Source organism: Nicotiana tomentosiformis, chromosome 3 (assembly GCF_000390325.3).
Source record: "Nicotiana tomentosiformis chromosome 3, ASM39032v3, whole genome shotgun sequence".
Taxonomy (NCBI): Eukaryota; Viridiplantae; Streptophyta; class Magnoliopsida; order Solanales; family Solanaceae; genus Nicotiana; species Nicotiana tomentosiformis.
In genome coordinates, this window is record NC_090814.1 from 96,455,221 (window position 1) to 96,469,628 (window position 14,408).

The window sequence follows — 14,408 nt, forward strand, 5'->3', positions numbered from 1 at the left end:
CATAAACAAAATAAATTGAACTTTACCTGGGGCCGGCGTGAGAGGGCCAACGATGTCCATTCCCCATTTCATGAAGGGCCATGGGGACAGGATCGAGTGGAGTAGTTCCCCGGGTTGATGAATCATGGGCGCATGCCTTTGGCATTTGTCGCATTTTCGAACGAACTCCCTTGCATCCTTCCCCATATCGGTCCAATAGTACCCTGCTCTGATTACTTTGTGGACCAGCGATTCGGCAACGGAATGATTTCCACAAGTGCCCTTGTGAACTTCTCGTAGGATGTAGTCGGTATCTCCCGGTCCCAAACATATTGCCAACGGTCCATCGAACGTCCTTCTAAACAGCGTTCCGTCTTCGGACAAAGTGATTCGTGCTGCCTTTGTGCGTAGAGTTCTCGACTCCTTTGGATCCGATGGAAGCTTCCCGTTCTTTAAGTACTCTATGTACTTGTTTCTCCAATCCCAGGTTAAACTTGTGGAGTTTATCTCGGCGTGACCTTCTTCGATTGCCGATCTCATGAGTTGTACGACAGTCCCCGAGTTGAGTTTGTCGTCCTCGACCGACGAACCTAAGTCTGCAATAGCGTCGGCCTCGCTATTCTGTTCTCGAGGTACATGTTGCAAGGTCCATTCCTTAAATCGATGTAGAGTCACCTGTAGTTTATCCAAGTACCTCTGCATTCGGTCTTCTCGGACTTCAAAAGTCCCATTAACTTGGTTTGCCACGAGGAGGGAATCACACTTAGCCTCTATGACCTCCGCTCCCAAGCTTCTAGCTAGTTCGAGACTTGCAATCATGGCCTCATACTCTGCCTCATTGTTAGTCAATTTTGTAGTTTTGATAGACTGTCTAACTACATTACCTGTGGGTGATTTTAGTACGATGCCTAGTTCGGACCCCTTCGCGTTCGAAGCACCGTCCGTAAAGAGGGTCCAGACTCTCGAAGATGTACCCGATTTTATCAGTAGTTCTTTTTCAACCTCGGGTACGAGGGCCGGCGTAAAGTCAGCCACAAAGTTTGTCAAGATTTGAGACTTGATGGCGGTTCGGGGTCGATACTCAATATCGTACCCACTGATTTCTACGACTCATTTGGCCAATCGACCCGAAAGCTCGGGTTTGTGCAAAATATTTCGAAGAGGATAAGTTGTTATAACACATATTGGATGACATTGGAATTATGGTTTTAGTTTCCTAGAGGCGCTTATTAAAGCAAGTGTGGATATCTAGTTTCGGCCGTACCTAAGGTCCGACTAATATAATTGTGAGAAGGCACGGGAGAAAATATGTTATTGATATTAGATGAACAATACAATACAAGATGTCCTTATTTATAGCTATACTATACAAGGACATACTACTCTTCTACCAATGTGGGACAATACTACACTATATACATGCTGTAAACTAACACTCCCCCTCAAGCAGGTGCATACAAATCATATGTACCGAGCTTGTTACATATATAACCAATACGAGGACCAGTGAGAGACTTGGTGAAAATATCTGCAAGTTGATCATTCGACCTCACAAACTTTGTAGCAATCTCTCCTGAAAGTATCTTTTCTCTGACGAAGTGACAATCAATCTCAATGTGTTTAGTTCTCTCATGGAACACCGGATTTGATGCAATATGAAGGGCAGCTTGATTATCGCACACAAGTTCCATCCGACTGATTTCACCAAATTTCAACTCCTTGAGCAATTGTTTGGTCCAGACTAGCTCACATGTTGCCATAGCCATTGCTCGATATTCTGCTTCTGCACTAGACCGAGCAACTACATTCTGTTTCTTGCTCTTCCAGGACACCAAATTTCCTCCTACTAAAACACAATATCCAGACGTAGAACGTCTATCAGAAGGTGATCCTGCCCAATCAGCATCTGAGTATCCAATGATCTGCTCATGACCTCGATCCTCAAAGAGTAACCCTTTGCCTGGAGCCGATTTTATATATCGAATAATGCGGACAACTGCATCCCAATGACTATCACAGGGAGAATTCATAAACTGACTTACAACACTCACAGGATAAGAAATGTCGGGTCTAGTCACTGTGAGATAATTTAATTTTCCAACCAGCCGCCTATAGCTTGCAGGATCGCTAAGCGGCTCCCCCTGTCCTGGCATAAGTTTAGAATTCGGATCCATCGGAGTGTCAACAGGTCTGCAACCTATCATCCCCGTCTCCTCAAGAATGTCTAAAGCATATTTTCTTTGAGAAATAACAATACCTGAGCTAGACTGGGCAACCTCAATACCTAGAAAGTACTTCAATCTGCCTAGATCCTTAGTTTGGAAGTGCTGGAAGAGATGCTGCTTCAGATTGGTAATACCATCCTGATCATTGCCAGTAATAACAATATCATCAACATAGACTACCAGATAAATACAGAGACTTGAAGCAGAGTGCCGATAAAACACAGAGTGATCAGCTTCACTACGAATCATGCCAAACTCCTGGATAACCGTGCTGAACTTACCAAACCAGGCTCGAGGAGACTGCTTTAGACCATAAAGTGACCGACGCAAGCGACATACAAGGCCACGAGACTCCCCCTGAGCAACAAAACCAGGTGGTTGCTCCATATAAACCTCATCCTCAAGATCACCGTGAAGAAAGGCATTTTTAATGTCCAGCTGATAGAGGGGCCAATGACGAACCGCAGCCATGGATAGAAAAAGGCGGACTGAAGCCACTTTAGCCACGGGAGAGAAGGTATCACTGTAATCGAGCCCAAATATCTGAGTATATCCTTTGGCAACAAGACGGGCCTTAAGTCGATCAATCTGTCCATCGGGACCAACTTTGACTGCATAAACCCAACGACAACCAACAGTAGATTTACCTGAGGGAAGAGGAACAAGCTCCCAAGTACCACTTGTATGTAAAGCAGACATCTCGTCACTCATAGCCTGTCGCCATCCTGGATGAGACAACGCTTCACCTGTAGACTTAGGGATGGAAACCGAGGACAAAGAAGATATAAAAGCATAATGGGGAGATGACAGACGATGATAGCTCAAACCGACATAATGAGGATTAGGGTTAAGTGTGGTCCGTATACCTTTCCGAAGTGCAATCGGTGTACTAGGAGCAGGGTCCGCAGCAGGAGCAGGGTCAGGTGCAGGACGAGAACCAGTTGGGCCTGATGGAAGACGCAAACGACGATGATAAGTCAAGAGTGGTGTTCCTGTGGCTGGGGAACTAGGGGGAACAACACTAGACTCCTCAACGGTTGGTATGGATGAAACCTCTGTGGTCGAAGGTGGAGGAGGAGCTATAGTAAACTCCTCAAAGGTCGGTATAGGTAAGACCTCAGATATATCATGGTGGTCAGCAGAGGTAAAGAAAGGTTTAGACTCAAAAAATGTGACGTCAGCTGACATAAGGTACCTACGAAGATCTGGAGAATAACAACGATATCCCTTCTGAACACGAGAATAACCAAGGAAGACACACTTAAGAGCACGAGGAGCTAACTTATCTTTCCCAGGGGCTAAGTTATGAACAAAACACGTGCTCCCAAAAACACGAGGTGGAAGAGAGTATAAGGGTGACTGGGGAAACAATACTGAATGCGGAATCTGATTCTTGATGGGAGATGAAGGCATCCGATTAATCAAATAACAAGCTGTGAGAACTGCATCGCCCCAAAAACGCAACGGAACACGAGATTCAATTAGAAGTGTGCGAGCAGTCTCAATAAGGTGCCTATTCTTTCTCTCAGCAACCCCATTTTGCTGAGGGGTATAAGGACAAGATGTCTGATGAATAATTCCCTGAGAAGTCATAAACTGCTGAAATTGAGAAGATAAATATTCTAAGGCATTATCACTGCGAAAAATGCGAATAGAAACACCAAATTGGTTTTTGATTTCAGCATAGAAACTTTTGAATATAGAAAATAACTCAGAACAATCTTTCATTAAGAAAAGCCAAGTACATCTTGAATAATCATCAATGAAACTGACAAAATAACGAAATCCCAAGGATGAACTGACTCTACTAGGACCCCATATATCAGAATGAACTAAGGAGAAGACAGACTCTGCATGACTCTCAACACTACGCGAAAAGGAGGCTCGGGTATGTTTCCCAAGTTGACACGACTCACAATCTAATGTAGACAAACTAGATAAACTAGGCACCATCTTCTGAAGTTTGGATAAACTCGGATGTCCTAAACGTCTGTGGATTAGATCTGGAGGATCTGTAACTAGACATGTTGTGGAAGGACTGAGTGAGTTAAGGTAGTAAAGGCACCTTCTGATTCACGTCCTGTACCAATTGTCTGTCCCGTACTGCGGTCCTGCATAATAAAAGAATCGTCAATAAAATATATACCACAATGGAGGGCACGAGTCAAACGACTAACAGATGCAAGACTAAAAGGACAGCCAGGGACATAAAGAACGGAATCTAGGGTGATAGAAGACAAGGGATTAGCTTGTCCAACTCCTTTTGCCTTAGTTTGACATCCATTGGCTAAAGTAACAGTGGGAAGAGACTGTGAATATACAATATTTGACAAAAGTGATATATTACCAGAGATGTGATCAGAAGCGCCGGAGTCCATGACCCATGGGCCAAGAGTGCTAGACTGGGAAACACAAGCAAAAGAATTACCAGTTAACAGAAGTATCAGTCTGAGCAACTGAGGCTACTTGTGGAGATGTCTGCTTACTTGCTCGATACTGAAGGAGCTCATTATATTCTTCTTTAGATAAAGAAAATCCTTGGTTACCTGGAGTCTCGGTCTGAGCAATGTAAGCATTTTTGGGTGGACGACCATGTAAGGAATAACACATTTCACGAGTGTGTCCAAGTTTGTGACAATAAGAACACTTGGGTCTAGATCTTCCAAAACGACCTCCTCCTCGTCTATGCTCCATAGTTTGAGATGCCCGAACATCCATTGTCTGGGATGCAAGAACAGAGGAATCAAGTATCTGTGATGAGATCACTGGTGGACTTGGTGCTGCAGCAAGGCGGAGTAATCGAGAGAATAATTCATCAACTGTCGGGACAGACGGACTAGCCAAAATCTGGTCGCGTACTGAATCAAGATCATTAGGAAGTCCAGCGAGGGTAAGAACGAGAAACATCTTCTGTCGCTGCTCTTGTTGTTTTTCCACACTAGCAGAAACTGGCATCAACTTCTCAAATTCCTCCATGACTGCCTGTACTTGACCCAAGTAAGTAGACATATCCAATTCCTGCTTCTTTAAGTTTGTCATCCGTGATATCACATCATAGAAGCGAGATATGTCATTAGTGTATAAGGTGCGTGCCTTTGCCCAAACCAAATAACATGTCTGGAATGGACGAAACAAGGGCATCAACTTGGAATCAATAGATCGCCACAAGATGCTACATAACTGAGCATCGATTTTTGCCCAAAGTGCTATTGCCTTTTCATCTCCATCGCTAGACTGTTTGATTAGATGATCTTGAACACCTTGACCTCTACACCATAACTCGACAGATGAAGCCCAAGCTAAGTAGTTTGAACCTCCCATTAAAGGTTCCGAGGTAATAATAGCACTAGAGCTTCCAGAACTCATGTTTCTAGACCCAAAAGCATCAAATCCCAAAGACATTGTTGCAAATTATTACCAAATAGGAGAAAGAATCAACTGTAATCCACTGAAACAGTGTACGGAAACACAGAAACAGAATACTGAAATACTGTAGCTACCTGAATCTACTGTAGCTGTCGGAATAGTACTGTAGCTGCCGGAAAAAACTCAAAGTTGTCGGAATGAAATGAAAACAGTAGGGGTAGGATCGGAATTACCAGGCGACCCAACTGTTCTGAAGGAAGATTTTCAAAAGAATGGCCGGAAGTGGTCGTACGCGCCGGCGCGTGAGCTCACGTGCGTGAGCTTCTGGTGGCGCGTGAGGAGGCTGCTGCCGGAATTTTTCACTGGGGTTTGGTCGCCGGACAGTGACGACTCTTGTGGTAGTGTTGGATTTTGCACAACACTGACAGAAATGAAGCAGATAGAAAACAGCCTTAAAAAGTACTGATTTCTCTTTCCCGGAATCGCTGGAATTTATGCACAACGATTTCTCTTTCTCGGAATCGCTGGAATTTATGCACAGCGATAAGTTTCTCACAATTGCTCTGATACCATGTGAGAAGGCACGGGAGAAAATATGTTATTGATATTAGATGAACAATACAATACAAGATGTCCTTATTTATAGCTATACTATACAAGGACATACTATTCTTCTACCAATGTGGGACAATACTACACTATATACATGCTGTAAACTAACAATAATAGACAGGGAATTGCGTACCTTGTTCTTCTCGGATCAGGACTCCACTTACCGCTATCTCCGAGACTGCCAAGTACAAGTAAAGTTGTTCGTCCACTTTCGGGGTGTGAAGCAACGGCGGGCTCGATAAATACCGCTTTAGTTCCTCTAAGGCCTGCTGGCATTCCAGAGTCCATGCAAAATTGCTCTTCTTCTTAAGCAGTGAGAACAATCGGTGGCTCCTAGCTGAGGATCTCGAAATGAATCATCCTAGGGCGACTATCCGCCCCGTCAGCCTCTGCACGGCTTTTACATTATCCACTACCGTGATATCCTCGATAGCTTTGATTTTATCGGGGTTGATCTCGATTCCCCGGTTGGACACAATGAAACCAAGAAACTTACCCGAGCCAACTCTGAATGCACATTTTTCGGGGTTGAGCTTCATATTGTACTTCCTTAGTATATCGAAAATCTCTTGCAAATGCTTTAAATGGTCCTCTACTCTTAGGGACATAATTAACATGTCATCAATATAAACTTCCATTGACTTTCCTATTTATTCTTCGAACATTTGGTTTACTAAGCGTTGATAAGTTGCACCAGCATTTTTTAGACCGAATGGCATTACATTATAACAGTAGGTGCCGTACTTAGTGATAAACGAGATCTTTTCCTGATTCTCCGGGTTCATCTGTATATGGTTGTACCCGGAGTAGGCATCGAGAAAACTGAGAGTCTCGTGGCCGGCCGTGGCATCAATCATACGATCGATATTAAGCAAAGGAAAAGAATCCTTGGGCATGCTTTATTCAGGTCTTTATAATCTACACATTCTAAGTTTGTTTCCCTTCTTAGGTACTACCACTACGTTTGCTAACCATTCGGGGTACTTTACTTCTCGAATGGATCCTATTTTGAGAAGTTTGGTTACCTCGTTCTTGATGAAGGCATGTTTGACCTCGGACCGGGGACGTCTTTTTTGCTTTACCGGGCGGAATTTAGGGTCCAGGCTTAGTTTGTGAGTGGTAATTTCAGGTGGAATCCCTGTCATATCGAGGTGGGACCAAGCAAAGCAATCCGTGTTAGCTTTAAGGAAATGAATAAGCTTTTTGCTGAGCTCGAGGGTTAGCCCCGTGCCCAGGTATACCTTTCGTTCGGGCTGATGCTTGGCCAGTGTGACTTGTTCCAGCTCTTCGACCATTGACTTGGTGGCGTTGGAGTCATCGGGAATTACGAAGGATCGAGGGATCCAGTAGTCGTCATCCTCGTCGATCCCTTGCTCTTGCAATTGGGTCAAGGCCGGTATCTGTGGTTGCTATTTGGCCTCCTGTTTTCCCTTCGATCCCTTCGTTAATGAGAGTGCCGATACCGGTATCACTTCATCGACTGAAAACATTTCCTTGGCGGCGGGTTGCTCCCCGTACACTGTTTTGACTCCCTCCAACGTTGGGAACTTCAGAACTTGGTGAAGTGTCGAGGGTACTGCCCTCATGTTATGGATCCAAGGCCTTCCGAGCAGGGCGTTGTACCTCATGTCACCATCGATCACATGGAACTTTGTTTCTTGGATGGTCCTGGCCACGTTCACTTGTAAAGTAATTTCACCTTTGGTGGTTTCGCTTGCCATGTTGAAGCCGTTAAGTACTTGGGCTGCGGGCACAATTTGATCTTGTAGGCTGAACTGTTCTACGACCCTCGATCGAATAATGTTGGCCGAGCTACCTGGATCAATCAAAACACGTTTAACTTGAATTTTATTCAGAATGATAAATATTACCAGTGCGTCGTTGTGGGGTTGTAAGATCCCCTTTGCATCATCGTCATTGAAAGACAAGGTCCCTTCCGGTACATAGTCTCGAGTTCGTTTTTCCCTCGTGATCGACACCTTGGTGCGTTTGAATACGGCTCCCTGAGGAATATCGACCCCTCCCACAATCATGTGGATCACGTGCCGCGACTCTTCTTGCTCATTCTGTCTGTTTGAATCTCTGTTCTTGAAATGGTTTTTGCCCGATCGCTTAAGAATTCTCGAAGATGCCCTTTGTTGAACAAACGGGCTACCTCCTCCCTCAGCTGTCTGCAATCTTCTGTTCTATGACCATGTGTGCCATGATATTTGCACATTTGATTAGGATTTCTCTGGGCCGGATCAGTCTGTAGAGGTCGGGGCCACCTGGTGTCTTTGATGCGCCCAATGGCCGAGACAATAGCTGATGCATCAATGTTGAAGTTGTATTCCGATAGTCGTGGTGCTTCTTTGGGTTCGACATTTCTGTCGAAACCACTCTTACTCATGAGCCCTCGAGAGCTCTGTCCTCGATCATTTCTTCTATCAGTTCAAACGGGGTTGCGTCCAGCTCCGTTGTTTCTCCGATCCCCACCGTATGGCTGATATCGATCTCTGTTTGACCGTGGTTCCCGGTCAATATCCCTTTTGACTTTGTCGATGGTCCTGTTTGGATAAACGGACCCGGAAGGAGTCCCCAATTGGTCATCCTCGACCCTAATCTTTGACTGGTACCGATTATGCACGTCGGCCCAGGTTACAGCTGGATATTCGATCAAGTTCTGCTTCAACTGTTGTGAGGCTACCGAACTTCGTATGTTTAGGCCTTGAGTGAAAGCCTGAACGACCCAATCGTCGGCGACTAGGGGCATATCCATAAGCTCCATTTGGAACCGAGATACGAACTCTCTGAGCATCTCGTTGTCTTTCTGTTTTACTTTGAAGAGGTTCGACTTTCTAGTCTTGACCTTTATCGCTCCGGCGTGCGCTTTGACGAAGGAATCTGCGAGCATGGCAAAAGAATCAATGGAGTTAGGTGGTAAATTATGATACCATATTATCGCCCCCTTTGATAAAGTTTCTCCGAATTTCTTCAGCAGTACAGACTCAATCTCATCGTCCTCTAGATCGTTCCCCTTTATTGCGCATGTGTAAGAAGTGACATGCTCGTTGGGGTCGGTAGTTCCATTATACTTGGGAATTTCTGGCATGCGGAATTTTTTCGGAATGGGCTTAGGAGCTGCGCTCGGGGGGAAGGGCTTTTGTATGAACCTTGAATCCAAACCCTTCAAAATTGGTGGTGCTCCCGGAATTTGATCAACTCTGGAATTATATGTTTCCACTTTTTTGTCATTCGCTTCAATCTTCTTCTCGCCCGATTCAATTCGCTTTGTCAGCTCCTCGAGCATTTTCAAGATAGCAGGGTCGGTTCCTGTCTCAATTCACATTTGACCTCCCCAGCACTGGTTCGGCCCTGTGAACAATTTCCTGTCATGGCTCGGGTTCGACCCTACTTGGTGCGTGGTTCTGATTTTGAAGTTGTGCTATTGCAGCTTGTTGAGCCTGCAGCATTTCGAATATTATTCGAAGGCTGATCCCGCCTTCTTCGCCGCCCTGTGAGTTCTGACCGGCTGATCGAATGTCTCTGCGGACGCTGTTTTCGGGGTCGACGCCCAGATTTGCATTCAGGGCAACATGGGAACTGACGTCGATGGGGTCTGCAACTGGTACTCCCTCGAGGTCAACTGGAAGCACTTCGTTTCCTGGGGCGGCTACGTTGTCGTTTTCGCTATGAAAACCAAGGCTGTTGTTGATGTGTGTGGGTACTGCTTGAGAGTTCGACATGCCCGATCCTAGAATCAAAAACGCTTACAAGAACAAGTGTAAAAGAGCGTGTGTTATAAAAATTAGCACCAAGCAATCACTATTATCCTTAGCCCCACGGTGGGCGCCAAACTGTTTACCCTAAAAACGGATAACAATTGAATTTATATGTGGTTTTAAGGACACATGATTTTACTTGGCACAAACTGAGAAAATATGCTAATTGATATTGAAATTGACTGTAAAGAAAAATAAAAGCAAACAACTTTGACCCTCGAGCTAAGTTAAATGGCAAATGAAATATAAGCAGAGTAACAGAGTATTGAGAACCTAAAGAAAAGAATAGTATATTGCTTTTTATTGCGTGAATACCCCCTTATCAGACCCCCTTTATATAAGTAGGGGAGTCCTACTCTTGATACAATTCTAAATACAGTAAGGGCTCTCATGATAGGCTAATTAATCGGCCTCTTCTTGATACGTGCCGTGATTTCCGCCGAGATTCTCCCCCTAATTGCGGCTATAACGACTTTTTTGTTTCTTGCCTCGATCTTGATCCTGGCCGATCTCGATCTTGGCCAATCTCGATCTTGATCGGTCTCTGGGTCTTCGAGCTCGATCTTGGCCGACCTCGATCTTGATCGGTCTCTGGGTATCGAGCTCGACAACATATACTTCGCACCATGGCTTGATATTACAATGATGAACCTTGGACCATCATGTTCCAATCTCGATTAATCATACGAAGGGCAAACCTCGGTTTTGACCGTATACAATATGTGTAACTTATAATATGGATTTTGGCTCAACAACAATCCTCTACTAGGTTATCTTAACTATCTATATAAAAGGGAATCTTCTCTTCAAAATTTAGATTTGTTAAGTCATCCTTTGCTGTAATTCGGCATACTATGATATTGTTGGCAAGATAGATATCGGTCTTTATCCTCAGATATGAATTAATCAGATGATCCAAATGAAAAAAAGAAGCTCTGATGTATGTTATGAAGAACAAAGAAAGAAACTTTCTAGCTTCAAAGTGTTAGCTTTGGGTTATATTTTACTGAAAGCTGTACATGACTAGTTGCTTAAGGTTTAGCATTCCAGATTAAAAGGAAAAGAAAACTAGGATAGAAAAATATTATGTTGATTAGCTTTGTAGAGATACTTATTCTTTTCATCTTTTCCATCTGAATACATTATGATAAGTTGATGAGCAATTTCCAGATTTCTGTTCCCCGCTTTTGGAGGACTGCTTTATGGTTATGATATTGGAGCCACATCCTCTGCTACAATTTCCATAGAGGTATCTTCTTTCCTTCGACCTAGTAAAGAGTCCTTGTGCTTGTTATAATTAAAAGAAAAAAGAAAAAAAGGAAAAAGAAAAAAGAAGAAATCTAATTACCATTTTTCTAGCTCTTCTACTCCTTTTTATGTTCTCCTAGCTTTATTAGATGATGCATAAGACTGTTCATAAGAGCCTTTCTGGATTCTGGATTTACTTTGTGTAAAAGGACAAGAGAACTGATATTGGAGGAAACAGATGGAAGTTTCAGCGTTGGTTCTGGCAAGTAGGAAAAAGACTGAACTTGACAATTTTTATCTGTCTTTCCGGACCTATGAGTAGCCTTGAGGGGTCACCGGACCCCGTAAACTTCGGCTGAAATCTTGTATATGTGTGTGTATACCTTGAAAATGGTTAATTTAAATCACCCTGAACACTAGCCTTTGGGGAGCACTGGTTGAGCAAAATACTGGTGCCCTCGTCGCGTTAATCCTGGGTTTGCTTCTTCCGGTTACCCTGTTTCTATTTCCCAGCACATGGTAGTTTGTAATATGTTTTTAAGTTTATTTTCAATTGAGATCAGGCTTTGAACATCTTGTGTCTCCAGATCTTTGTTATTGCAAAGATGTTGATAGTCATATAAATGCATCCACTTGAATTACTTGTTTCTCTTCAAAGGCAGCTATATATATTTTCTACAGTTTCAAGTTAATCTGGAAAAGTCATCAAATGATTCTGATAGTGATCCTTTTAAATGCACCCAACTGTTCACGGTTCATAATATTTGCTTGTCACATACGCTATTGTTATTAGTTCTGGTATATAGAAGTTATGGCTTCTAATTGGTCACCTTGGGTATATTCTGCAGTTGGCTCAGTAATTAAAAAGAACAACTTTTATCAAGTTAATGTTGCTTATATTCTGCAGTCAGCTACATTTAGTGGAATTTCTTGGTATGACTTGTCTTCTGTGCAACTTGGTCTCGTAGTAAGTATCTCCTTTTCTGGTAAATCATATGTGCCTTCTTCTGTCAGAGCTTTGGAAAGATCTAAAGTTTGCTCATTGTCACAGACTAGTGGCTCACTGTATGGTGCTTTAATTGGCTCAGCGGTTGCTTTCCAAATTGCTGACTGGCTTGGTTAGTTTTTCTATTGACCACAATTGGTGTCACATTTCAACTTGTGACTGAAACTACTTAATTAATTTGTAGGGAGAAGAAGGGAGTTGATTGTGTCTGCTTTGTTCTATTTTGTTGGAGCTCTGGTAACAGCATTTGCTCCTGTCTATGTTATTATGGTAATTGGGCGCTTGCTGTATGGTGTAGGAATTGGACTGGTAAGATACTGCAACGCCTTCAACCTTCTCTTTCCATTTTATTTATTTTACCAGGGGTTTTCGTATTTTCACCTGTGAATTGAGATGGTGCGTTCTCAGCACGTGAGTCCTTCCACTTGTTTATATCTCCTTTAAAAGTTGTCTACTGTTTACCATTTTCTTTATTCTCTCAGGTGTCTTTCTACTTTCGTTGAACTCTACCTGATGCTTTTACACACATGAAACTCTCACTTCTATCGTTCTCTGAGTTGTTTCCTGATTAAACTCCTGAACACAGAAATGAACTCTTTTATCTTCCTTTCTTCTTCATGTTTGGTATGACGAGGCAACAATTACAGCAGGCCATCAAGGTCAAGTCATGAATTAAGGAGTAGTAACCGGAAAAGTATTTCGGGAATCTACTTCTTATTAAAGACCCAACTTTCAAACTGATTGCTCCATTTTCTCCTTCTGTTCCATGGCAGGCAATGCATGCTGCTCCGATGTACATTGCTGAAACGGCTCCCAGCCAGATACGAGGACAGCTGATTTCTCTTAAGGAGTTCTTCATAGTTTTTGGGATGCTAGTAAGTACGACATACTTGCCTGGAAATTCTGGTTGGTCTATACGGCCATTAATGTAGAAGAAGTTGCTCTTTGGATCTATAGGTATATTTCATGGTATTATTATTTGTTGTACTGGGCTCTTTTCAATTGTGCTAAGCTGTCATTTGTAGGTTGGATATACAGTTGGAAGCCTTCTGATAGAAACTGTTGCTGGTTGGCGATATATGTATGGAGTTAGTGCCCCTTTAGCAGTTATTATGGGAATTGGAATGTGGTGGCTTCCTTCGTCGCCCAGGTGGATTCTTCTATGTGCTATACAGGGGAAGGGTGAGTTGCAGGGTTTAAGAGAGAAGGCCATATGTTGCTTGCGCCAGCTTAGGGGAGCAGCAATTGGTGATTCAGCACCTCGTCAAGTAGATGACATTCTGTCTGAGCTTTCGCAACTAAGCGAAGAAAAAGAGGCTACTATAGGTGAAATGTTGCAAGGAAAATGCTTGAAAGCCCTCACAATTGGTGCTGGACTAATCTTGTTTCAACAGGTAGCTATATATCTAATATTTCATTTTCATTCCACTAGCAATTATCTAACTGTGTGCTCTCATCTTTTGCTTTTCACATGGCAGATAACTGGGCAACCAAGTGTCTTGTATTATGCTGCAAAAATTTTTCAGGTACACTTGCCAAATAGGTGAAGGTTGCTTAGTGCTAATGCCGTTCTTATATTACTTTCTCTTCTTTGTGCCATTCTAACTTATCATACAATCACAGGATGCAGGATTTTCTGCGGCAGCTGATGCTACAAGAGCTTCGATTTTCCTTGCGCTGTTGAAGGTGATTTCTTGAGGGAGATCGTTTTCTTTCTCTTTCTATTTTAACCTTGTTCTTACCTGGAAAAGAATGAAAAAGACAATATGTCCTCTCGGGTGGTAAAGGACACTGTTTTAAGTTATACTGTTTCTGGTAATGTCAGTTTGCAACTTCCTGTGGTGTTAAGTAGATAAAATACTTGTGGGTTTGTTCAGAAAAACTTTGCAAAGTTGATGCAGTAACATTCATTGATGTAGAAATAATGATAATTGTCGTACTAGTCTGGCTTTTCCTTTTAGCTTGCTTCCTTTGTGGCTCTGTGCTAGTTATCCTTTTTACGTTTATGGTATATTGCTGCTAGTTCACTTAACTTTTGCTACAGCATTAGAATGACCCTACGATTCCCTTTTTCTCACCATGTTCAGCTCATTATGACTGGAGTAGCAGTTGTAGTTGTTGATAAGCTTGGGAGGAGGCCTCTGCTTCTTGGAGGTGTGTCTGGGATTGTAAGTACTACACCCTCTGTTTCATTTTGCATGTTTGACTAGA

The 14,408-nt window shown here is 43.0% G+C and overlaps 1 protein-coding gene across 1 annotated transcript in view; it reads left to right on the forward strand.

The window, feature by feature from the left end:
- Positions 1 to 14,408, forward strand: part of LOC104106912 (D-xylose-proton symporter-like 2) — a 42,956-nt gene that overhangs the window by 6,079 nt on the left and 22,469 nt on the right. Inside the window, exons 3-11 of the mRNA XM_070197301.1 lie at positions 11,114 to 11,192; positions 12,099 to 12,158; positions 12,243 to 12,309; positions 12,382 to 12,506; positions 12,971 to 13,072; positions 13,223 to 13,591; positions 13,676 to 13,723; positions 13,821 to 13,883; positions 14,285 to 14,365. Coding sequence (XP_070053402.1) covers positions 11,114 to 11,192; positions 12,099 to 12,158; positions 12,243 to 12,309; positions 12,382 to 12,506; positions 12,971 to 13,072; positions 13,223 to 13,591; positions 13,676 to 13,723; positions 13,821 to 13,883; positions 14,285 to 14,365 — 994 coding nt within the window. The remainder of the gene's footprint in view (positions 1 to 11,113; positions 11,193 to 12,098; positions 12,159 to 12,242; positions 12,310 to 12,381; positions 12,507 to 12,970; positions 13,073 to 13,222; positions 13,592 to 13,675; positions 13,724 to 13,820; positions 13,884 to 14,284; positions 14,366 to 14,408) is intronic.